At 41.8% G+C, this 26,103-nt stretch overlaps 1 protein-coding gene across 2 annotated transcripts in view; it reads left to right on the forward strand.

Moving 5' to 3' along the window:
• UTP20 (UTP20 small subunit processome component) overlaps nucleotides 1-26,103 on the forward strand; it is a 61,231-nt gene that overhangs the window by 17,248 nt on the left and 17,880 nt on the right. For both annotated transcript variants that reach the window (XM_081927912.1, XM_081927913.1), the window contains exons 17-38: nucleotides 213-275; nucleotides 1,297-1,455; nucleotides 2,765-2,841; nucleotides 3,862-3,941; nucleotides 4,774-5,017; nucleotides 6,088-6,306; nucleotides 8,092-8,182; nucleotides 8,931-9,016; nucleotides 9,467-9,592; nucleotides 10,275-10,441; nucleotides 11,629-11,837; nucleotides 13,691-13,834; nucleotides 15,001-15,080; nucleotides 15,770-15,996; nucleotides 17,965-18,109; nucleotides 19,176-19,263; nucleotides 20,231-20,374; nucleotides 20,956-21,006; nucleotides 21,097-21,249; nucleotides 22,105-22,260; nucleotides 23,227-23,367; nucleotides 25,449-25,586. In XM_081927912.1, coding sequence (XP_081784038.1) covers nucleotides 213-275; nucleotides 1,297-1,455; nucleotides 2,765-2,841; nucleotides 3,862-3,941; nucleotides 4,774-5,017; nucleotides 6,088-6,306; nucleotides 8,092-8,182; nucleotides 8,931-9,016; nucleotides 9,467-9,592; nucleotides 10,275-10,441; nucleotides 11,629-11,837; nucleotides 13,691-13,834; nucleotides 15,001-15,080; nucleotides 15,770-15,996; nucleotides 17,965-18,109; nucleotides 19,176-19,263; nucleotides 20,231-20,374; nucleotides 20,956-21,006; nucleotides 21,097-21,249; nucleotides 22,105-22,260; nucleotides 23,227-23,367; nucleotides 25,449-25,586 — 2,988 coding nt within the window. The remainder of the gene's footprint in view (nucleotides 1-212; nucleotides 276-1,296; nucleotides 1,456-2,764; nucleotides 2,842-3,861; nucleotides 3,942-4,773; nucleotides 5,018-6,087; nucleotides 6,307-8,091; nucleotides 8,183-8,930; nucleotides 9,017-9,466; nucleotides 9,593-10,274; nucleotides 10,442-11,628; nucleotides 11,838-13,690; nucleotides 13,835-15,000; nucleotides 15,081-15,769; nucleotides 15,997-17,964; nucleotides 18,110-19,175; nucleotides 19,264-20,230; nucleotides 20,375-20,955; nucleotides 21,007-21,096; nucleotides 21,250-22,104; nucleotides 22,261-23,226; nucleotides 23,368-25,448; nucleotides 25,587-26,103) is intronic.

The following is a 26,103-nucleotide window of genomic DNA, read 5'->3' on the forward strand; positions in this document are numbered from 1 at the left end:
GAGGGGGTGGGGAGGGGAAGTCCTGGATATTGGAAAAAGTTTATGAATTGGATTTTATTTGTTTTAATTTGGAAAACCTTAATAAAAATTATTTAAAAAAAAATACTTTATGTAAATAAATGATAAATTAATACCTTTCAGTTGCATCCTTTTCATTATACCTGACTTTGCAGCATGAAAAATGTAATGAAATCTGATTTCCCCTTTGATAGGTACGACTGTTGACAATAAGGATTTTAAATCATTTTGATGTCCAGCTTCCTGTGGGGAGTGAGGTAATATTTCATGTAAAATAATGTTGTCTGGGTGCTGCCTAAGTAGCTAAGATTGCACTGGTAGATAAAACATTGTATAGTTTTACTATTACATAATTCATTGAATGTTGTTATGAGGCTCTTCTTTTCTAGGTAATTTAAGCTGTAGATCTTCTGCTTACTGAGGGCTTAGTTAGTTATGCAAGAGTGTAGGAGAAACATAAGAGTTTTAGACATTTGTCTTTTTGGAGGGGAGTGTTTGTAAATAATAAATAATAATAATAATAATAATAATAATAATAATAATAATAATTTATTATTTATACCCTGCCCATCTGGCTGGGCCTCCCCAGCCACTCTGGGCAGCTTCCATAAAAACCAAAAATACAGTAAAATATCACACGTTAAAAACTTCCCTGAACAGGGCTGCCTTAAGATGTCTTCTGAATGTCAGGTAGTTGTTTATCGCTTTGACATCTGCTGGAAGGGCGTTCCACAGGCTGGGCGCCACTACCGAGAAGGCCCTCTGCCTGGTTCCCTGTAGCTTTGCTTCTCGCAATGAGGGAACCGCCAGAAGGCCCTCGGCGCTGGACCTTGAATTTAAATGAGGAGTGGTGTATTTTTCCTGGCTGAAAATGATTATTTGGTGTCACTACAGCTCAGTCACTGGGTGTGTTGTTGTTTTCTTACTGTCTTGCCGTTTTTGCTGTACATTTTTTGATACCATATTTATGTGAATCTTACTGCACCATCAAATCTAATGCTCACTTCAATGTTCAAAACCTTGAAACCAAAAAAGTATTTGCTATGTAAGCAGTGTTTTTCAAGCTTGCAGTCAAATCTAATGCGCCATCAAATCTAATGCACAGCCTAATTTTTGCAACGTAATTTGGCCCAAAATGGTGCACATTAAATTCGAGTGAATACGGTATATTTGATCCTCAGCTGACATCTAACAGCTGTGAGGGAACTCGTGAGATTCCACGAAGCTTTGTTTTACATAAATCTTGTAATACCAGCTGTCTCTTTTGCTTTTGTTAAGGATATGGGCGTGGGGGAGCTGCAGTCTGTATTTGCCATATTGCTTCAAGCTGAACTTGTGCCAGCAAGCATCAATGATTATCGTGAGAAACTGCTCCACTTAAGGAAGCTGAGGCATGATGCAGCCCATTCCCTGACCCCTGCGGGACCTTTACAGGAGGTAAAATGTCATTCTTGAAGGACATGCTACAGCTTTTCCCTTCTTGCTAAACAAGGTCACGTACAGACTGAGTTTCCTTTTGTACTTCATCATAATAGGCTTAACAACATGTGGGCGTTTTGATAACTGGTTTCAAGAAAGAAATTAGCTGTTGTGGCTGAGATCCAGGTCCTGCGTGTCATGCACAGAACAAAAGTGGCCCTATTTTTCTCCTTTGTTTAAGAACATGGGGGAGCCCCTGTCTATGTAAAACTGTGGGCAGTGAATTATATTTCTGAATTGGCTGGTGGTAAACAAATGAAAACTATTAAGGGAGATTTGTTTCTGTTAGCAGCTGTGCTTTTACAGCTGAAGAGGGTTCTCTTTTATTTTTCTTTTGAAGAAAAACTGGTTTCCCTTTACTGTTCTCCAAATTTACTTTTTGCATTTGTAAAATATTAGCTTGTCTTTCTGATCCATCCCAAATGTTGTCTTTAGTCCATTAGCATAATGCCAGGTGTCATAACTGGCCAGATGCTTGCAGAGGGAGGGTCTGTATATTGCACAGACTACAAGGGATGGGTTTGATGCAGTACTTCACTAGATCTAGCCTTGCCTATCCTTCATCTGTAGATGTAATGCATGGAGGGGGGGGGGAGCAAGATCTCCATAGGTCTCCTGGACTCCACCCTCTGACTTCCACACATTTTCAGAGGAACTTGTACAATTACATGTGGTGCCAGGAAACCTGATGCAATAGAATTCCCAATGGCTAGTGCAAACCTATGTACCTCCAGCCTGTTTTCACTGTATGTACTATTTTTCTTTTCGAAAAGACAGAAAGAATGATTCCAATCCCCCTTTCTGTGTTTGTTCTATGTGTGGAGGGGAATTGAAAATACACCTAGTGCGTCTCCATGCACTGAGCACCTATTGAAGGCCAGTTCATGCTTTTCCTTCTTTGCAGTGGCATCCTAAAGAACTTTGTCACCCACTGCTATAGGAGGAGACGGATAATTCATTTACGTATTGTTACAAAACACAAGGAGATGTATTTTGGGAAACCATTGCAGTGAAGCAGGCTATTGATAATGCTCCAGGCTTAATATTCTGAGGCTTTTCCTCCTTTGTGACAGTAGAATGATAGGAAACTTTTTGATTTACTAGAACAATTGAGTTACTAGAGCTTTTACAGGGACCAGGTAAATTAACACGATTGTAAATGTTAAATGGAAATGTTTGGTTTTGTGAGAATAAGTACCACTAATAAATGTATTAACGATGGTTTAAAGATACAAAAAAAAACACCCATATTGAAATATTATCCTAGGTGCCTCTTCGGTATTTACTGGGAATGCTTTATATCAACTTCAGTCCGTTGTGGGTTCCTGTGATTGAGCTTATAGCGTAAGTATTTCCTCCCACTCCTGAATAATAAAAACTGTATAAACAAATAAAATATAAAATAGATCTGGGTGAGATTTCTATGTGTATTTTGATAGGTGGGGAAATTAAATTAATTGCAAGGCATATTTCTGGTTGGATTGCTGAATGTCCTGTTTTAAAAGTGAATGGTTTGCATCTTCATGCATTTGGGTCAAATTCATTCCTTATTTTAGAAAATGTCCTCTCTGCTTCCTAAGGCTTATAGTGCAAAACATTTCTTTATCTTATTCATAAATATAAGTTTGCAATGTTCTCATTTTACACATTCTTAACTGAACCTGAAGCAGAATGGGCTGTTGAAGCCCATTAGTAAAGCAATGGCTGAGTTAAAATTTGATTCCAGGCTTCCCATATAATGAAGAGAATGACTATCCCATATAGGAGTGTATATTTATGACAGGAATAGGAGACCTCTGGCCTTCCAGATTTTGTTTGACTCCAGCTCACATCATCCCTGACCATTGGCTATGCTGGCCAGGACTGAAGGGAGTTGGGGCCTATCAACATCTGAAGGGCCACTGCTTGATTTACAAGATTTAGTCTTCTGCTTTGCAAACATTTTGCAAAGCACTTTTGGATTCTCACATGACCAGAAGGAAGCCCTATCAACTAATATCAGAAAGCTGTAGATCCTTAATAGTGTCAGTGAAGCAAATAGGACAGCCTTGTTTTTATGCGCTATCTTGGTAGACCTAGTTGACCAAGATCTGCAAGCAGTAGTGCATGATATTCCATGCTGGGGAGTGAGTGGGCCAGCAGAGGAGTAATGGAGTACTTTGGTTTCTATGCTGGGCACAGAGGAGGGATCAACAGCTCTCTCGTCTATGCCCAGCATAGAAATGCAGTGCTATATACTTTCTTTGCCAACTCCTAGTTGACTGGTATTATTTTTCTTCCTTTATGCTAGTAGTGTTTGTAGTTTTAGTTTATAGGCTGAAGTTGCCCAATTTTACATCCCTCCCTTTATTTTTTTTAAATTAGCTCTCATGCAAATGAAATGGAAAACAAACAGTTTTGGAAAGTTTACTTCGAACATTTGGAAAAGGCCGTCATTTATGCTGGTAAGAGAAAGCAACTTTAATGGCTTCATAATAGTCCAGCCAAGATCAGAGCTGCTCATGAACTAAGTCTAGGGGTTTTTTACTTCATACAGTTCAGGAGAGTGTTTTTCTCTCTCGTCTCCCACTCCATTCTCAGCCCCAGAATGGGAGGTGTTCAAGTGTCTCAAAGTTGTTTCCTCTCTTCCTTTTGCTGCTTTTCCTAAGAAAAGAAAATAGTGGTTTTCACTGGTCCAACTTCAAGGCATAGAGAGGCTACATGCAGTGGTGGGAGCAAGGCTTTTCCTTCCTTGACCATTAGCCATGCTGATGGTAGTCCCACAGCACCTGGAGGAGACCATGATAGCTACAAATGTTATGTGTGCTTGAAGACATTCAGCAAGCTTTATACATGGGGTGAAAAGCTGTGGGTCTCTCAAGGGGCCACAGCTTGTGAGGTGCTGGGGTGAAAGTGCCTCAGCTCCCATGATAAGAGCTGCTGCAGTTTTACCTGGCATCTTGCCGGCTGGGGCCAATGCAGCTTTTTAAAACATCATGGTATATCGCCAAACCGCGATGTTTGGCTGGTGATACTCTGCGTTGTTTAAAACCCAACATCGCCCAGCCCTAGGTTCCACTTGTCTTAACTATAGCTGCATCAGCTTGTTGGAACATTTTCTAATAAATCTGTTCTCTCACTTTTTAATGACATACCCTCCAAGAGCAGCGGGGTACTGTATTAGCTGCAGTGCCTTCAAATCAGTAAATAGAACTTAAGGCCTTGTACTAATACATGATCAGAAGCTTTATTACTAAAGAGTAATAAAATATAATTTTATTTTTGCTTTTTCTCTAGAGAGAGAGCTACATAATGAGCTGGAAGAAGATCAGTGGGACATTATGGATGCTCAAGGAGAAGAAATCCATGGAAGAGATGCCAGAACTTTGTATATTGAGCAGCTGAAATGTCAGACATGCTGCAGTGAGAGGACAGATCACGCGAATTTTAGGCTGTTGCTTTGGAAGGCAATGTCAAAATTTCCGGACAGAGTGGAGCCCAGGTCTAGAGAACTCTCTCCACTTCTCTTAAGGTTTATTACGTGAGTATTTTCACCGAGGGTGGGCCAGAGAGGGAATAATTTTTGAGTACTGGTTTTAAATGCTATCGAAAGTACCTGTGTAATTTTTAAGACAACTTCAGGGATCACTTTATATTTGTGTGCAGACATGTGCGTTTGTGTGAGTGTGTATGGGTGTGTGGGTGTGTACACTAATAATTCTCAAAACTTAGCGAGAAATTAGCTTAGAACTAGCCATGATCTGCACATAATTTCTGGTAGATAAAAATGGTTGGAGAAAAGGGAGGTGGTTTGGAGGGCATTCCAGGCAGAGGAAAGAATAGAACAACAGAAAATAGAAGGTTCTAGTAACTTCCATGAGTTGATGAGAGACAGACAGACAAACAGGGCCTACCTGGTTGGGAGGAGCAGCAACACTAGCTCCCCAACAGGTGTTTTGCTACCACTTAATGGAAGACATGATGGTGGGCGAGTGGCAGCAACACACCATCTGGAAAATAAACACTGTGGCTCTGCGCCACCAGGCAAACAACTTCTGGAAAGAGGCTATAAAGGTAGCTAAATGTCAGTATTAAATATAAGCAGTAGGAGCTTGAGGTTGGGGCATAAAATAACAGGGAGCCTGTGTGGAGACTTAAGCAGAGGGACGTGTGAGGTAATCACAACATGAAATATATATTTTTACCGAGGCATTTGAATAAATCGAGAAGAGAGAAGCAACAGGCAGGAAGGCCTATCTAGAAACAGGCTGCAGGAGTTCTAGCCCAGGGGGTGGCAAGGTTTATCTTGCCTGGGCTGGATCGGTCCCGCGGAGATCTCTCTGTGGGCCGGATTGTGCATGTGTGTGAGCGAGCTTGCCCGCGATTTTCAGCATCTGCATGTGTGCAGATGCGATTTCCGGCACTGAAGAAGCAAATCCCTGTGCCATGCTGCGCCGGTTTAGCGCAGCACGCGAGCGGGCAACTCAGTTCAGGGGCGGCTCATGGGCCAGTCAAACGACCTCCACGGGCCGCTTCTGGCCCATGGGCCTTAGATTGCTGACCCCTGTTCTAGCCCATCCCTTTTTTGTTTTCTTGCTTTTCTTTTTACAGCAACGAATACTATCCTGCAGATTCACTAGTAGCTCCAGCACAAGACCTTAGAAAGAAAAGCGGTAGCAGTGTAAAACGAGACCTCACCATGGAAGGAGATGCAACAACCATGAAAGATGATGAGAAGGATGAGGATGAGAATGAGGAAGAGAAGGAGACTTCTGAAGAGCCAGTGATGGAAGAGATGCCAAAAAAGAAGACTAGAAGAGCTGCGTCAAAGTAAGCTTTACTTAATTGCAGGGAAGGAAAACTTTCTGTCCCACAAATATTGGAGAAGATCAGGTTGGGAAGAGGAGGGCTGGGATGGTGAAACTTATATTCCTCTACATAGTGTGCGTGTAAGGTGAAGAAGATCACTTTTGAATGTAATTTGACTTGAGGTTCTTGCTCCCCCCTGAATGGCCCATCAAAAATTGAAGGTTGAAAGGGGCAGTCCAAGGCTGCTTCCAGAGGGCTTTCAAACAGCTCCATAATATGGCCCACAAACTATAAAAAGATTCCCACCTCTTATGTAACAAGAGAACATACTAATCACGCTATGAAACAAAGAACAAAAGCTCTTTCAGTGATGGAAAGATCGCAAATCATGGTTGGTTCTGGCTGGTCATTGCTGTAGTGCTAAAATTCTGCATTTGTTGGTTAGAGCATGGTGCTGATAACGCCAAGGTTGCAGGTTTGATCCCCATATAGGATAGCTGCATATTCCTGCATTGCAGGGGGTTGGGCTAGATGATTCCTAGGGTCCCTTCCAACACTACAATTCTTTGATTCTATGATTTTCTGTTGAGAATTGTAGGCCAGGATTGAGAGAGTCGTGTGTGTGTGTGTAATGCTGTTCTTGATTGTGACAGAACTCCAGCCTCAAAAATTCTTGTTCCTCAATGGAATTTTTAAAATACCTATATCAGTAACTCAAGAAGTAAAAGATTTATGGGCCAAGTGTTAATGAATCTTTAGTGAAGGTTGACCCCAGGGTCATTTCTCTGTCGGTGTCCTTCCACTATTGTTTAACTTTAGAGCATAAATTCTTTACTTCCTGGTGCACATAGATTGTGGCAGGTTTATGACAGAGACAATCAACTCCTGTATTCTTGAGGGGCTGTTCTATCCTTGAGAAAATGGCCTGTTACACAAAGTAACGGCCTCACAAGTAGTAAGTCTTCATAATTAACTTGCTGCTTTTTAGCTCTAAAGGTTGTGCTGCAGTTGCAGAGCAAATGTATGCAGCCATAGCATTATATAAACGTAACAATTTTTCTATGACGTGCATATTCTTTAGATTCAGGCTGTGTTCACTCATCATGATAAGCATGATTTCTGGCTCATGGTTTTACACTGTTGCACACTGTCTAATAAGTCCTGTTCCACTCCTCCTTTGGTGGGAGCAGAAGAAATTAACCAGGAAGCCACAATTTAGCTTGACTTTACATTCCATCTGAACCTGGGACTGGCCACAATCCATGTCAGCAACAAGCCATGGTTTAAGGCTAACTGGAAGTTGCTTAACCGTGGTTTCCTAGTTGTTCCTCTTGTGCCAGGGGATGAGTGAAGCAGGAAAGATTGGTGGTGTACACAACCATATTGCTTGATCATGGTAAACCATGGTAAGCCGCAAACCATGGTTTATTGTGATGTGTGAAGAAGTAAAGATCATCAGGTGAGGATAGTATGAGAAGCTGAGTCAATTTGTGAATGGCTAGAAGCTGGAGATTTGGATCAATTCTGCCTACTTTTTATCACTAGGATGACTTATTACAACTTCTCTCCCAAATTCTCCTCTTCCTCCTTTCAGCAAAGGGAAGATGAGCTTCTGAGTGATACACTTGTATTGAAAACCCTGGTTTTTATTAGCTTTCAACAGCCTTTGAACATGCTTCAGTAAACTTACTTCTTTTTCTTTTAAATCATTACTGAAAATCAATTTTCCGAAAATCAATTTTTTTAATGATGACTCAGAACAATTCCTTTCTGCTCTTAACTTCTGTGTTCCAATTTGTTTTTCAGACAGCTCATCACCCACTTGCAACTGTTTGCCCAATTTTCAAATCCACGTGCACTGTATTTAGAAGCAAAATTGAATGAAATATACACTCAGGTGAAACTTCTGAGCTTCTTTTTAATTTTGTTTAGATGTGTGTGTGAGCTTCTTTTTAATTTTGTTTAGATGTGTGTGTAGTTGTTGTCCTGCAAGGACCATGCCAATTTCAAAATGTTTTGGTAGAACTTGCTATTTATCCCTTTTGCATGCTTGTGCAAAATATATGTTATCTTTTGAAGCAGTTAAGTTTGCCAATGTGGTTTTGTGGACGTCATCCCTGATTAACCTGCACCGATGTTTGCTACTAAACTATCTTTCTGTTGTTGTTCTTGAAAAATTCTGAATAAATGAGTTTCTTAAGCTTTTTAACAGAGTTAAATTCCTACAATTGGAATGATGGACAATGTTAAGGATTAGTGGAAATTGTGTTCTGTTTAGTATCTCTGTGTAAGGCCAGGGCTTCTGAAATTTTCTTACTGTGTTTGTGGAGGGGCTGCTCCCCAATAATCATGTATTTAATTATTTATTTATTCCACAAATATTACATACTGCTTGATTGTAGAATAAACCTCTTAAGCATCTTGCAAAATTAAGGCAAATGACTGCAGGCAGCTTTGTTTACCTCTCTCCTGTCCTGTTCCTCTTTGTCAGGCCAGCCTAAGGGATGAAGTGTGACTGGGCACAAGATAAATCTCAGAAAAATAAAAAGCCTATGGGGAGAGGGGATTTACTAAAGCAATATAAGTTGGAATCTGGCCTATGTGTGCTTTCTTCTGACTTATTTCTTCTAAAACATTATCTTCAGCTGCTGTCTCATCAAGACCAGAGTGTGCAAAAAGTAGCTCTTGACTGTATCATGACTTACAAGCATCCACACTTACTGCCATACCGGTAAGAAGTTCTATGGGTGGGATTCAGTGGATATTGCTCTGCTGATGGAAGACATTAGCTCCTCCCTCTTAGCTCCCCAAATTCTGCTCCAGGGGTTCCTCAATCCTCTGGAGCTGGTGGGGAGACAAGAGTGATGCAAGAAGGGCAGGGGAGGAGTTGCTGGGAATTCTTTCCGTCCCTGTTGTGTTAATGGATGCCTTCAGTTGGTGGAGGAACTCTCGCTAGATTGCATCCTCAGTTTGATTTGGCTGTTTGTTTTGCTTCAGCCATCATATAGGAAGAATATATCACGGCCAGAGCAAATGGTGTGTAGGTGTTCACACATGCATGTTCTTGACAGGCGCTCTCTTTGCCAAGCATAAACATAATTTGTTTCTAGGATCTGTGCCTTTGTTTTCTAAGATATTGCGTAGAGAATCTTTTTCTTAACCTTGCATTATCTACTTACAGAGAGAACTTGGAACGGCTGCTGGAAGACAAGAGCTTTAAGGAAGAAATAGTTCATTTCAGCATTTCTGAAGAAAACACCACAGTAAAGGCACTGCACCGGCCAGAGCTTGTTCCTGTTCTAATGAGGTTAAGGCGCTTCTGTATATTAACTTAGAAATCAAGTCTGTATAGGTTCCTTATGGGTCTTTACAAATGAAATATGACAATGTATGGGCCTACTTCAACAGGAAGATGGTTGGATTTTTTGACCTGCTTCTCAGGTTTCACTGTGAATTCCAAATACTCTATGGGTTACTTAAGCCACTTTTTGTGTGTGTGTGTGTGGAAAACTGTCCTGTGTAAGTTAAGTGAGTCCTTATTCATTGGAGTTCTTCCAAATGGTTAAGAAACTTTCCAATCAAATCACTGGGAAATTGCGTCAGTAATTATCTTGGTTGGGAGCCAAAGTGGTGCCCCGAACTAGGGTTAGGGAAGTCTGGATTCAAATACCAAGTCTGTCATGAAGTTCATTGGGTAGCTTTGGGCCAGTCATCACCAGCTGGTTTTACTTACCTCACAGGGTTGCTGGGAGGGTAGGACAGGCAAAAATCAAAACGAAATGGCGGGAGCGTGTGGGTTATGATAGCTCTCATTTTGCAGCCAAATTTATGATTGCAATTCTGGCAACTTGGAAGCATTCTCTAAGTCTGTGTAATAGTGCTTTTCTATGTAAGAAAAGAAAAGGTCAACAGGTCCAATGGACCAAGTCTTTTGTATGCAGGCTGGTAACCTGTGAAAATAATAACAACTTTATTTTTGGTATTGGAAGGATTCTGTATGGACGGATGAGAAATAAAACTGGAAGCAAAACACAGGGGAAGTCAGCCGCTGGGACACGCATGGCTATTGTTTTGAGATTCCTTGCTGGCTCACTGCCTGAAGAGATTAGGATGTTCCTGGATCTACTATTTGAGCCTGTGAAGCACTTTGGCAATGGTATGGCTTGTACATGAGAAACCTTTTATCTAATGGCGAACATGGCTAGTAAGAGCCCAACAGGATCGAAGCTAGGAAGGGCCCAATAGTAAAGGAGTACGCTAGGTGACGATACACTGCAATATTTTGTTGCTTCTTCGTAGCTTATAGCCTGAACTGTAAAATACAGTGTTTTGTTGCATGTCTAACTTGCTTCAGTGTTAAAACTATGTATCTGGGCATCATGTGTGATAATGAAGCAGCTTTGAGAGTTGGATTGAGAGTTTTAAGGAGAATGGATTGCTGATTTTGATTGGAAAATTAGGGGGGAAATTGGGAGATGATTCCTCGGGCAGCTGATTTATTTGCAATATTTGTTTTGGGTGGTTCTTGAGAATATTTTAGTCCGGTTCAAATCTTTGCAATGGGATGAGTTCGCTTTGCTCTGTCTCAACTTCTGCCATCCTAGGAGTTCAAAAGCACACTAGTGCAAGTAGATAAATAGGTACTGCTGCGGTGAGAAGGTAAACGGCGTTTCCGTGCGCTCTGGTTTTCATCACGGTGTTCCATTGCACCAGAAGCAGGTTAGTCAAGCTGTCTGTGGACAAACACCAGCTCCCTCGGCCTGAAAGTGAGATGAGCGCTGCAACCCTATAGTCACCTTTGACTGGACTTAACTGTCCAGAGGTCCTTTACCTTTACCTTTTACATACAGAGTCTGCATTACATTGAACTGTGATCTCTTTTGTCTTAAGTGTTTTTTTTTTGCCACTGAACATTCCTTGTGACCCTATTTTTACATTTAGTAATAGTGGGGAACGTTAGTTCTTCATCTTGTTTGTGAAAACCAAAAATCTCTTAAAGTGCAATACTCTAAATGCTTACTTGAGTACTATGTTTAGTGGGATTTAGCTCCCAAGGGCAAAACACATCCATTAAGGGGTCATTCTATTTTTTGCCCTCTAAACCATATGTTGCTTCTGCTGCTTTTCCCTAGAATTTGGTTCTTAAAATTGGGTATAGCATTGCAACAGAAGCCTAGGCATTATTGATTTGCTAATTTCTGTATCTTTAGGAGTGGGATAGTCCATCTTGAAATGCACCTACCAAAACTGAACAGTACCTTCAATCTCTGTAGCGTTATTACCAAGATGATACTATTGTTGCCACCTCCCACCCACCCCACTTCTCCTTTTTGGTTTTGGTAGGAGATTGCCTCTCTGCAGTGCTCCAAGCACTGAAAGAACTTGATTTATCTCGAGTCTTGCCTCTGGGTCGGCAGCATAGCCTTTTCAACAGCCTGGAAGTAGTACTGAAAAACATGGGGCATCTGATCAGCCAGTACCTGCCCGAGATTTTGCAGATTTTACTTTGCATGATGGCAACAGTATCCCACATTCTTCAGGAACGGGAAAAGGTGAGAAATTTGCTCCCGTGTATGCGTTCTGTTCTGTTTCTGATGAGAAGCCCATGGGGCATGATAGAGCAAGGCACGTTGCTCATTTCAGGACCAAGGAGAGTTCCTCATGAACAATTTTCTCTGACCACGCTTAGTCTTTTATGCTTTGACGTCCACTGGCATTAATGCAGATTTTAACCAGTTAATTGTATACCTTAAAATTCTATCATTTGATATTAATTCTGACATAAATACTAGTTAAGAGTAATAAATAATCTGCATGTAAAGCTAATTTAAATTCCACTTGCTCGTAAACGAAACCATAAATCGCCCTATTCTGTTCCAGTTGCCCATGCCGGTGGTTCCAAATATAAACCAAATATTCATGAGAGAGAGGGCAATCCTGTATTTTACCTCCCTCCAAACTAAAAGAATATGAAAGGATTTCATTTGTCCTTAAATGCAATTGAGGAGAGAGGTATAAAATTCCAGTTCTCCTTCACTGCTCCTGCTGCTGCCCTGTTGTGTACAAAACAAGCCAGAGTTTGGCTTGTGTCATTTGAAGCTGGGCTTGTGGTTTGTAACCAAGGTTTATTTTGGGCTTGATACGTGTGGCTTGTTTGGAGAGAAACATACCATGAGCCTGGATTTGGCCAGTGCAACAAGCCAAACTCTGGTTTATTTCAGCCACAGCATGATGGCAGCAGGAGTGGGAAAGGATTACCATGGAAATTTTTGAGTAATGTGCACCTGCATGTTGCTTTTTCACATCAGACTATAGTTTGGCTTAATGTGACTTGCAAGTCCGCCATTGCCTCTTACTGTAGCCAGGAAGTTCAAAAAGAGCAACACCCAGAAAGTCACAGTGCAAGATCTGATGTACAATATTGCACTCCATGGACATGCAGATTTTCAGACTGAGCTCAAAGCAATCATTTTGACAGCAGTGTTGCTAAAGTTCATGGTAATTAGTTTTGCACATGAAGTTATTCACTAACTCTTGAGACGAAAAGCTGTAATTCAGTAACTCCAGGCTTCACAAATATTTTTTTCAGCGTTGCCATTTGTTAAACTTAATTTAACACTTCATTATCTAGTGAGGAAATAAATGCCAATTAAGAGCCTCATTTATATTCTACTGGGTCTTTTTCAAAACACATTAGTCATTTATTGCCTACTAATACTACTGTCTGTGTTAAATGTTAACTTTGTATAGTTATAAATGGAGGTGTGGGGTTACTATTTCCTACAGTTCTCATTTGGGGTAGATTTTTTTTCTCTTGTGGACACAGGGCTGGCTAACAAATTGTCACTTGAGGTTAAGATGCTTCCTCGCCATGCAGATCTCACATAGAGAAACTAGCCAGGCTGGCTGTTGAATCTTACATTCGTACTCATGGTGGTCTCCACTTTCAGCACCTGCTGCCTGAGGCAGCTATCTCACACTGCCTAGCTTTCGGGCTGGCCCTAGGTGGGCTTGTCATCTCCAGCATGCTTGCTTTTCGCTCTCGTGCTATGCAGACAGATCTCAATATCTTTATTTGCTGTGCAATATATCTATGGACTTTTAAAATGTATTGGGGGTTTTTTTGGATATTATTTCTTTTGTGCTCTTACGTTATAAACCATTCTGTGATCTTTGGATTAAAGTTCTTTATATAAATGTACATTAATACTCCAGAGACATGCAGCATTAGTGTAACTCGGACAGAGGCAATGCAGGCATATGGGTACTGCTTGCAGTTCAGAGGACACATTCAGTAACTAGTCTTTTAAATCTTAGGTGGTAAAGAATAACTGCCCTTTAAATGTTTTGCTTAAGAAGAAGAAGAAAAAAGACCCTCACAGGATTGTTATGATTTGTTTTGCAGATTCAACTCAAATTAATTAACCCACTGAAAAATTTGAGGCGGCTTGGACTTAAACTTATAGCAGACTTTTTCTCTGACTTCAAAACGTACAACTTTAGTGTGGAAGAGATTGATGCAGTTTTTCATGCGGTGGTTTGGCCCCAGGTAAGGGCAGCGTGAAGGTGAAGAGTTGCTTGCTTTCCTTTACTTAGGCACATGTCTCAAGTGTCCTCTAGCATCTTCCAAACTGCACAAATGACTTGCTTTGGAGTGAAAGTGGTATTTGGGTCAAAGCACAGAGGGCATGCTAGGAACAAAATATCTAATTTTATTAGAGTGGCTGGGAAAACCCAGCCAGGTGGGCAGGGTATAAATTATTATTATTATTAATTATTATTATTATTATTATTTATTAATCAGTGTATCCACTCAAGCTACAGTCCAGAAGTATGTAAATTTAATCCAAGTACAATGTAAACTGGGTTTGTCCTTTCATAAACAGCACGAGTTTTATTGAATCTAAAGGCTTTTGTCTATATCATCTCCACAAAACTTGAATGTGACGTCATGTTTATAGTTGACAAATGTAAAGTTTCAATTTTGTTGGGTGAGATATACATGTTCCTAAGTCAATGCCACATCTTTGTTGGGAGAAACTGTGTCACTGAGTGGCACCCGCCACTCGTCTCTCTCTGTGCTACCATACTGTGGCAGTGTGCATGCCACAACAGCTAGACCTACTGCCTGAGGTCCAAGGGAGTGGGAACAGATCTGCCATGCATGACAGGAGCCCTCTCATGCCACAACAGTCTTAAGGCCGTGGAAGCGGTCACCCATCTACACTGCAGTAACTCTTTGGTCAATCCTCACAAAGATAATGAAACATAAAGCAAATATTGGATACTTCTTTTTAGATAAAACTAGGAAGAAGTCTCCTGTGAGCATGTGTGGCTCACCTCTAAGTATGTAACAGGGAAAAATGATGGTTCCTTCAGACTATAACCTTTCTTCACTAGTCTACCTGTCTCAGGTACTTGGAGATGGTCCCTTTAATGCTAGACTACCTTAGCTGTGGTGGGTGTAGAGAAGCCATAACGGCAACATTCATGGCTCCACTCATCATTAGCAGTTTTGTTCTTGATGTTAGTGGAGGCAGAAATACCTGGCTTAGCTCTTAGCGTTGTGGTGAAAGGAAGATAAATGCAAACAGTAAATTGTTCCTTCAGAAGCAAAGCGTGAGTATACTAATGCTTCTTCTTTTGTAAACATCTCTACTAAGACAGCCTCAATATTTTGCCCCGATTTTATTTTCTCCTGTTTTGTTCCCTCAGATCCTCAGGTTGGCCTCTGAGAGCCAATATTCTCCTACTCTCTTACTCAAAATCATTCACATATGGAGCAGAAGCCCCAGGTAAATTACTTTCTTCTTAATGAAACAATGGATTGTGGTATAACTTTACTATACTGCTACTCAGGTGTGTGTGTATATATGTATCTATGTGTATATATATAAGTCAGCTGCACTTTTAATCTAAAGTTTATGTTGGTTGTTTATAGGGACCATATACACAGGTACAGTGATAAGCACACATCTTGTTTATTTAACACAATTTATATACTGGTAAATTGATGACGGTATCCTCTTGACATTTTCATTTTCAAGTTAGCATTAGGGCTGACTTGGAATGGGGCAAGGGTAATGTTCTCTGCAAATGTTTCAGGCCCTGAAATATTCACCTCCACCTGTTGTCCTCCTCCTCCTTTTGACAATTTTTGAGACTCTGAACAGTGAAGAAGAAGAAAAAGGCTGGGAGTTGTAGGAACGTAAGAGAAACATAACAAGGACAATTCTGGAGTTTCACCTGCTTTGGTTCCTACTGTGACCTTATGGAACATTCCTTCAAACTTGTGAAAGGGGCATCTCTACTCCCCACTCCCCAGCTTTTGAACATGAGGAGAGTCTGCTGGATCCTTTTTCTGGATCACTGACTTAGGCCTTACCTGTTGGGAGCTTCATTCTAATGTTGTCACTAGTCATTTTGCTAGAGTTAGATATTGCTACATCAGTATTTTCCTGCCTGTTTGTTGCCTTTCCCTCAGGTATTTCCCTTTGCTGGCCAAGCAAATGCCAGGACATCCAGAATATGATGTGTTATCCAATGTGTTTGCTCTGCTTTCGGCCAAAAGCTTGTGTGAGGCAACAGCTGGTGTTGTGATGGACGTGGCTGACAGTCTTCTAAACACTCCTGACTTGGAGCCCGATGACGATATTTGCAGCTTGACAGTGACAGACTGTGTCTTCCAAGAAGTTGATGAAACGACAGAAGGTACGGGTGGTTAGGCGCCCAAATCTATTGCAACTGAATATTTTCGAAACTGCTTGTTCCATTTTGCTTGTGTGGTAGAATTAGAAACTAATTTGTGAAAGAAAATATTCTCAGCACCTACTAGATGGTGCGTTGTAGTTATGTTCTGTAGACTTCTTATAATTTCATTTTTACTGGTTTTTATTGCCTCCCTTAGAAGTACATGTATTAAAGGGTGAGATGGAAATTCATTTGTAAAAACTCATAATAAATAAATGGGTTGTTGGCGGGGCAGAGTGACTTTCATCGAGAGCTGCATTACCAACTTCTCTCATGGTGTGTCTCGTGTTTTTCCTCCCAATGTTCCCAGTATTGTTTCACACAGATTCTCACTGGGTATGTTCTCTGTCCTACCCTCAAAACTAGGTATCACTTGTAATTGATTTCAGTTTGTAGTTTTGGCCTATAACAGTCAACAGTTGAAGAGCCCTCTTATACTAGTAATTTGATCTCCAGATTTAGCTTTCACTTCATCCTTAGAGCAGAAGGTGCAATGGCACCCAATGGCCATTGTACAGGTCAGTCTAGACTAAATGCTGGTTTTTGTGACTTCCAGCGCAGTATTCCGTTCATAGGCCTGTCTGTCAGAAAAGGAATGGAGCAATTCTGTAGCTCACACCCAAAAGGTTCCTTTCCTCTGTTTCTTTCTTAAAGCATTTCTATCCCACCTTTCAGTAATAAAATCACCAAAGTAACTTAACATCACTTAAAGCACTCAGATAGAATAATAAAAGAGCAGTAAAAGAGCAGGGCATAGGGACAGCTGAAAACAGCACTAAAACCATAGAAAAGCATGGGGACATGAAAACTGTATTCACATACAAAAACCATCAGGCAACCACATAAGGGAAGGGAGCTTTACAGCTGAGGTGTTGCAGTCACAGAGCTGGGTTTCCAATGAACAGGAGTTCTGATGGAAAGGGTATATTGTCCCAGAGAAACAGAACCAACAGAAACTTCTAGAACTTGAGATAAAAGATGGGCCTTTATTAAAAGTGTTACATTGTGGTAAAGGACAGTGCACAGGTGTTTGTTTGGTTTTTTCCCCCCAGACACCTGTTTATATCCTGGCTTGAAGGATCTCTGTCAGTTTGCAGCTTGCTTGAGATAACAGATCCACTTCAAGAGCAATGACCAGCAAATATTATTGACTAGTGTGTTTTTGAGCAGCAAACATATACATTTCATGTTGGCTAAATAATTTAAATTAAAGCATCGTTCAGTAACTGGATAGCAAGTTCCCTTGTCTCCTAATTAATCCCTTTAGTAGCAACTTCTACTATATTCAGCGGTTTCCCAGGAAATGTGCTAGTTTCCAAACCAATATTTTCCCATGTTTAGCCATAATGATAGTATTTCTGGGAGCCGTATGGTAATATCTGTTAACAAGCTACATTTATAGTTGTCAGACATTTTATTATGGCATATAGCTTATTGTTGGCTGATATAAACTCCTATTTCATCAGGTTAGCCAAGTCAGGAGGCCTTTTCATATAAAATATAATATGAAGATATGGCCAGCTTGCCCGTCTCTTTGATGTTGTTCCATCATCATGTGCAAGCTTGTGGAAATTGCTTCCACTCAGGGACACACAAACACACCACTTGGTGCCACATCCCATCAGCAGGATCCCTCCATCCTTGGGAGAAGCTCCTGGGTGGGCTGCTGGGGGGAAGGGCAGGGAGGAAAGAGGACTTCCACCAGCCCTCTTTAGTGCACAGGAATCTCTGGATTCAACTCATTGCATTTTTTTTATTATTTCTGTTACCTTCTTTGGGTAGTATATGCAGAAAAGTGGGATATAAATTGAAATAACCCCAGAACAATTGTTATACTATTTGTGAGGAATTGGATGATATTCTTTAGTTTTTCTGCTTGGAGTACTTAACGTCTCTGAATGGTAAATAAACTCACTGTCTCCCTTGCAGATGTTCCCACCACGGGCGTGAAGCTGATTCTCCCCCATGTGCCTGCAATCCTTCAGTATCTCAGCAAAACTATGTTCAGTGTGGACAAGATGAAGAAGAAGAAGTACAGAGCACAAGTCAGCAAAGAACTAAACATCCTTTCAAAGTAAATAGTTCCTTGGTATTGCAAAGAGTACTGATTTATATAGGGTCCCTTAAATATTTACTATATATGTATATAGAGAGAGAGAGAGAGGGAGAGGAGTAAATTTATATACAGTGGTACCTCCGGTTGCGAACGGGATCTGTTCCAGAGGTGCGGCCGCATCCCGAGGAATTTGCAACTGCAGGACCGCTTCTGCGCATGTGTGCGGTGTGGTTTAGTACTTCTGTGCATGTGCATGGCGCGTCAAGCACTTCTGTACATGCATGCATGGCGAAACCTGGAAAAATACTTCCAGTTTTGCTGCATTCGCACCCCAAAGTTTACGTATCCAGAGGGATACCTAAGCGGAGGTTCGAATGTACTCGCCACTCACACAAAACCACAAGGAGGTGCACAAAGTAAAATACCATAAAGCAGTATAAAAATAATCGTTAAAAATGACAGGTTTCTTTTAAAATAGGAAATTAAATAGCTGAATAGACTTGTGAACAAAAAAATGTTTTCAAGAGAACCACCTGCAAGAGGCTGTTGGGAAGCTTGAGCTTCAGGGTGAGGCAGGGCAGGGCTTTTTGTTGGGAGTTCACTCTGGAAGCTATTGTATGCATTTCAGGCATGGGAGGCTCTGAATCTAAGTTTCTTGGCTCCATGTAACTCATATGCAGCTTCCTCCCTGCATATGTCACCATAGCATATGCCTTAGAAGGGATCAGACTGTTCTGACTGGATGTCTAGCCCAGTATTGTCCACTCTGATTGGCAGCACCTTGGACAGGAATCTTCTGATCCATTCTGTGCTGGGGATCACGAACTCTTAATTCATATATGTGTAGTTTACCTATACACTAATAGGTATACAGTGTATACCTGTTCTTCGACTTGCAGTTGTCCATATTTGTTTGTGTGAAGTCACGTGTGGACCAGAATTTTATTAATGCATTCATGTGCCCTTTTGTAAGCAGAACATCAGCAGCAGTTTACATTAACAGATGATTATATTATATGCAATTAAATCATGATGTTGTGGTTATATCGGTGCAAGGCTAACCTCTTGCTTCTGTTGAATATAGAATTAGCAAGTTTATAAAGGACAAGAGTCAGAGCTCCATCCTGATTGGTCTTCTTCTCCCTTTCCTCCACCAGAGTAACATGGTGCAGGTAAGCTTTGTTATTTATGCCTGTGGGAAGTCACATTTTCTTTCAAGTCTGGCTGTTTTCTGGTGAACGTCTAAACTATTTTTCCAGGTCTGCTGCTAACTTGTTTGGGTCACTGTTATTCAATGTGCTCTGCTGTGCCTTTGGGATCCCATTCCCCCCCCCCCTTTTAATATAAGAGCAACTATAATGGAGTGGTTTAAAAAAAGAAAGTTTGGAAGTGGGATGTCCCTGGTTCAGATTTCAGTTAACCTATGTTCTCGGTGCAAACCACTTCCCATGTTAGGATGTCAGGCTAATCCTGGGCTGAGGAAGCTGGGGGACTCCAGATGTTGTTGGGCTCCAACTCCCATCAGCCCCAGCCAGCATGACCAGTGGACAGGGATGATGGGAATTGTAGTATAGCAACATCTGGAAGGCTATTGGCTAGCCATCGCCATTCTAAAACATAGTTGAGTATAAAACGAACAAAGCAGGGTGAGCCTTGGGCTTGCACAGTTCCCTTTCCTTCTGTGTAGCCAGGAGGAGTTTAAAAGCTTCACTTTTGCTTAATCGTTATTTGTTGGGGGGTTTCATCTAAAGCAACAAACTGTAGTTAACAGTTTGATTGAAACAAGCCAAGTTGGAGTCATGGTCATGGTACATGCATTGATTAAGCAAAAGCAGCAAAATGAGCTTCTGAACTGCTCCTCCTGCCTATGGGGAGGAAGAGAGGGGAGGGCGAGCATGCAAGGACAAGGCTTGCTGAGTCTTGTTCAGGCTTACTGATAATTGTGCTATGCTGTAGTTTAGTCTATATACAGAGCACGGTTCTCTTTTCAAGTATTTTGCACAGTGGAAATATGTAAGTTGTTTCTTGATTAATATACATTTAACTAAATCTCTCTTGACAACGCTGAACTGGATTGCATTATGTTATTTTTCAGTGTAAGTGAGGAATTGTGTCATGATTTGTCTGGTTTTTTTCCAGGATACTGAGATTGACATCCTGGAAACGGTACAAAATCTACTGAAGCATTGTTTGAATCCAGCAAGTTTCCTCAAACCACTGGCAAAATTGTTTTCTGTTGTTCAGAACAAATTGTCTCGTCAGACGCTCTGCATGGTTTTTGAGGTACTGAATACAGTAGTAGCACATTTATAGCATTTTTGTTAGCAATTGCTCAACACTATTTTGGTTGTGATGTGAACTTGATCCATAATGATTTCTCTGAGCATCCATTTCAAGCTGTGACCCTCTTGGGGATGTCATGGGGACCACTGAGGTCTTCCCGGTCCCAAATCCCTCTGCAGTCCCTTGAGAGGCTATCCAATCCCTTTCCCCTGACTGCTTCCTTTTTTCTTAGTGGTTGGGCAATGGACTTTCAAAATGGCCTCCTCAGCCTCCAGGAACTGTGGGAAATGTAGTGGATGGTGATGAGTTCTGAAACTTAAAATGTTATGAGTGGATAATGGAAGAGCTGGTTAGATTCTGGTCAAATAAGTACAAAGTGTGGTACGCTGGAACGAAAGAATGGGGCATCTGAATTTTGAATACTGTGGCCACTTCTGGTTGTCCTATTTTTTAAAAAGTAAAATGTAGAACTGGAGAATGTTCAGAGAAAAGCGCTGTTAATGTGACAGTAGATGATACATGTGTGAAATAATTCTAGGTTTGTTAAATTTGCCTTTTTATTATTTTTCCATTTTTTATAGACTTTATCAGATTTGGACAGCAATCTAAAATACATTACAGATACAGTTAAGGTATGTCATGTTTCACCTGATTTACTTCTAAGAAATTTTCTGTCATCATTTTGATCTTTACATCTTTATTAAACCTCTTGCCCTTTGTAGCTGAATGCTTTTGATCCACGTCATCTTGATGATATCAATTTCGATATCCGCTTGTCAGCATTTCAAGACATCACTTCTCATATCAAGGCAATGAAAACAGTGGATGTCGACTACCTTATTCCAGTAATGCATAACTGTTTCTATACAATACAGGTGAGCCCCTGCCCACGTGGAAAAGATCTGTCCTTTATGGTACAGCTCCTGGAAATGTATTCTCCATTTTTTTTATAAAAAAAATTGATCATTTGGGGAACTGAAAAATACAATTATCTGCATATCTTTTCCCTTATACCATCAATGAGATTAGAAATTCCTGCTTTATTATTTAGTAAAAAAAAAATTAGAATATTCCTTTTGAACCCAAAAGGCACCTCCGCAGAAGTTATGCATGTTTGCAAAACAGCCATAAGCTATTTTAGGTGAGCATTATAATTACCTATATGAGGAAATACCTGCAGCAGCATGTATCTCAAGAGAGCTAAGAGAGTTAAGGAAGAACCAAAAATAATCCTACATCTAAGATGGCAGCAGCTTTCAGAATCTCTGCTTGTTCCTTACCTCTGCCTGATGCTCATCGATTCTCCCCACCTTCTTAGTATCTCCCCTCAGTGCCACAAATTGGCTTTTTCTGAGGGTCCCCAGGGGCTTAGGAAAATACATTTTTGACAGTATTAGGGGACAGCATAGGAAATCCCTATTTGTGTGGACTTTGGCTGTGTTTTAAAAGATAGTAAGCATGTGGGTTATCGTCTTTTATTTCACAGGAAAATATGATTGATTCATAGTGAGCTTCATAACAGTTTTATGGTACTTTTTACATATGGCTTGCAGATATTTAAAGCTTCCAGGTCTATTGCTCCCATTACAACTGCTCTGAGCTGTTGTAGGGGGAGCTGGTTTATGTTTTATCGATGATTATATTCACGCGTATTTCTGAGTCTTTTTTAATCTACGGTTTCAGGATCATCTCTTGTAATCTCAGCTGCCATAATCTTTTTCTTTCTTTAGTTAGGAGAGATGTCTCTAAGTGACAGTGCCATCCTCTGTCTGAATGCTATTATCAACCTGTTTGCTGAAATCAGTCACGCAGAAGATGAATACAAGGAAATCATTCAGCACACTCTTCTAGAAGCTTTGAGAAAAGGGCTGAAGAACAAGACTGAGGTAAAAAGCTGGTTGTTATTTTTAATTATATACTGTTCAATGCCAAAATAGGCTTCTTGGTGATTTATAGAATATAAAACCCAGTTATATAACACAATTGAAGTATTCCATAATTCCATTTCCCATGAAACAACCCCATTAAAACGCAGCAATTAAAACAAGAAACTCTGGTCAAGAGATCAAGAGAATGCCTGTGTGGACAGGTGCATCTTCAACACATGTTGGGATGCCTCTTATATTTTATCAGAGATTGCGTTCCATTGCTGAAAAAGCCCACCTCTGCATCACCACAAGCCGATAATCATCAAGCCGACTGTGTTCTGCTGCTGTTACATTTCAGGAGGAAACATTACTGTGAAAGAGAATTGTACAAGTGATGCCCTATTCTAGTATTTTGAAATGAGACAGGGCCGTGGGCAGGCTTCTCATTGAACAAAGCACCCAATGTGGCTAATGATAAGATGCAAATATTTTAAAAAGCATAAACAAAATGCTTCTGTACTGTTCCTATTACCTTACCTACCTACCTTCCTTCCTTGCTCAGCATGTTTACACCAGCCCAACATGTTGACGAGTCCAAAATATGGCAAATAAGCTAAATTCTAGGGGAAGGGTTGATATAATGGTGTGGAGAGGATGTGGGGCCACGTGAGATGTCTTGCCATGTGCTACCCCCACACTTCCCTGACATGATCATTCAAATAACAGCAGGAGTATTTCAGGTACCAATGTAAATATGTAGAGCCCCTGATCTAAACAAAAACCTATTTAGGAATGTTTAATATGTGTGGATGTCAGTCTGGAGAAAGTTTCAAAAGCATAATTCCGGTTTTTGTGTGTGTTCTTGCATGGTTGTTCTTGCTCAGTGTGTTTCTAAAAAAGAAATAACCAAACGGCTGCATTAAAAAAACACCAAGCCACACATTTTCACATTTGCCTTGGTATTTTGTTACTTGCTGTTTTCAGAGCATTCAGCAGGATTACACATCATTGCTCTCCAGCTTGATTCGAGCATTTTCAAACCACCCAGAGTTTCAGGACTTGGTCCAGCTGACGGACGTTCATGATCCAGAGATGGACTTCTTTGAAAATATGAAGCATATTCAGGTATAATGCAATCCTGTTCTTTCCACTGGGCAATAGTTGTATGATAGTGGAAAGATGGTAGATACTTCATCTTCTGTGAATGTAAATCTTTGCAAGTGTTGCCTCGTTTTTCAGTTGCAAATCATTGATCGTTGTGAGAATAATAAGCCTCTGTGTGTGTGTTTTGATTTAATGGCTATACAGTGGTGCCTCGCAAGACGAAATTAATTCGTTCCGCAAGTCTTTTCGTCTTGCGAGTTTTTCGTCTTGCGAAGCACGGTTTCCCATAGGAATGCATTAAAAATCAATTAATGCGTTCCTATGGAAACCGCCTTCAGACCAGGTCCGGGGACAGTCTGTCCCCAACCTCTTCTGAAGGCTGGCGGGGGGCGAAAGTCTTTGCTCCCCCCTGCCTGCCTTCCCGGGAGAGCTGAAAATGCAACGCTGCCTTCCCCTCTCCCGGGAAGGCAGGCAGGGGGGACAAAGACTTTTGCCCCCCGCCCGCCTTCGGAAGAGGTCCAGGACCTCTTCCGAAGGTGGGCAGGGGGCGAAAGTCTTTGTCCCCCCTGCCTGCCTTCCCGGGGGCTTTTAAATCGCCCCGGGACTGTCCGGGGCGATTTAAAAGCCCCCGGACGGCTTTTGAAGGCAGGCGGGGGGGAGCAAAGACTTTTGCCCCCCACCAGCCTTCAGAAGAGGTCCTGGACCTCTTCTGAAGGCTGGCGGGGGGCAAAAGTCTTTGCTCCCCCTTGCCTGCCTTCCCGGGAGAGCGGAAAACACAGCGCTGCCTTCCCGCTTTCCGCGGAAGGCAGGCAGGGGGGACAAAGACTCTTCCGAAGGCGGGCGGGGGGCAAAAGTCTTTGTCCCCCCTGCCTGCCTTCCACGGAAAGCGGGAAGGCAGCGCTGTGTTTTCCGCTCTCCCGGTTAGGCAGGCAAGGGGGAGCAAAGACTTTTGCCCCCGGCCAGCCTTGAGAAGAGGTCCAGGACCTCTTCTGAAGGCTGGCGGGGGGCAAAAGTCTTTGCTCCCCCCCTCCTGCCTTCAAAAGCCGTCCGGGGGCTTTTAAATCGCCCCGGACAGTCCCGGGGCGATTTAAAAGCCCCCGGGAAGGCAGGCAGGGGGGACAAAGACTTTTGCCCCCCGCCCGCTTTCGGAAGAGGTCCAGGACCTCTTCTGAAGGCTGGCGGGGGCAAAAGTCTTTGCTCCCCCCGCCTGCCTTCAAAAGCCGTCCGGGGGCTTTTAAATCGCCCCGGACAGTCCCGGGGCGATTTAAAAGCCCCCGGGAAGGCAGGCAGGGGGGACAAAGACTTTTGCCCCCCGCCCGCCTTCGGAAGAGGTCCTGGACCTCTTCCGAAGGCGGGCGGGGGGGGGGCAAAAGTCTTTGTCCCCCCTGCCTGCCTTCCGCGGAAAGCGGGAAGGCAGCGCTGCGTTTTCCGCTCTCCCGGGAAGGCAGGCTGGCGGGGGGCAAAAGTCTTTGCTCCCCCCGCCTGCCTTCAAAAGCCGTTCGGGATAGCGGGAAGCGCTTCCCTGCTATCCCGGACCACTTTTAAAATGCTGGCGGTGGGGAGCAAAACCTTTCGCCCCCGCCGGCCTTCCTGGACCTCTTCTGAAGTCCGGAGGGGGGGGGAAAGGCTTTGCTCCCCACCGCCAGCATTTAAAAGAGGTCCCCGGAGATTTCCCTATGGGCTTTCGTCTTGCGAAGCAAGCCCATAGGGAAAATCGTCTAGCGAAGCGACGCAAAAACCGAAAAACCCTTTCGTCTTGCGGGTTTTTCGTCTTGCGAGGCATTCGTCTTGCGGGGCACCACTGTAATGTTATTCACACTATTTTAGCACATGCTAAGCTTTGCTGTTAATGTCACATTTAAAAGGCAGCAGCTAGAATTGTATGTATTTAATCAGAATGTATTTTCTCTTATTCAGTGTCTCAGTTTGAGAAATAGACAGAAGTGTGTTGTAGTAAGATGCTCACCCAAAAAGGTGTCGTTTCTCCCTCCCGGCTGTTAAGAGCTGGTGAAACGTTTGATAGATTATGACACTCAAACCTCCTAGGTCTACTGAATTAAATATGGGCCCTCACTCAGTGAAAACATTTGTATCTCTCTTAGATCCACAGAAGGGCACGCGCCTTGAAGAAATTGGCTAAGCAACTAGCTGAAGGAAAAATCACACTCTCTTCCAAATCTCTTCAGAATTACATTATGCCTTATGCAACTACTACTATTTTTGATGAGAAAATGCTTAAGGTAAACTTTTAGCATACAATGGTGGGAACTACTTTTATTTCATAGCCCTTAGTGGCATATTTCTGTAAGTGCAACAGGGTGATTTCCCTTTTCATGAGGAGAAAATAAAGAGTGTTGGGATTTGGGTTGAGATTTTTTAAAATGAAGTACCTCCCCTGCATGGTACTTATTTGAAATGTTTGTTAAGGCTCTTATTTCGAGCTGCCCTTTTAAAGAAGGAACAGTGCATAGCAATTTCTGGGAACTAAACTTTGCAGAGTTCTTCTTTGTCTGATATCTTCATAATTTAGTTATTTATACATGTACATTTATTTATTTATACATACATACATACATACATACATAGCCTGCTGTTCCTCCAAATAGTTCAGTGAGGGAGGGTTACCTATTTCTCTGTACTCCTTCTCTTCATTTAGAAGAATTGCATTGATACAGCAACCCTGTGAAGTAGCTTAGGCTGAAAAGAATGTGACTTCCTCAAGGGCACCTGGTGAGCTTTATGGCTGAGCGAGGACTT

This window comes from Podarcis melisellensis (genome assembly GCF_964234715.1).
Source record: "Podarcis melisellensis genome assembly, chromosome: 10".
In the NCBI taxonomy this organism is placed as follows: domain Eukaryota; kingdom Metazoa; phylum Chordata; class Lepidosauria; order Squamata; family Lacertidae; genus Podarcis; species Podarcis melisellensis.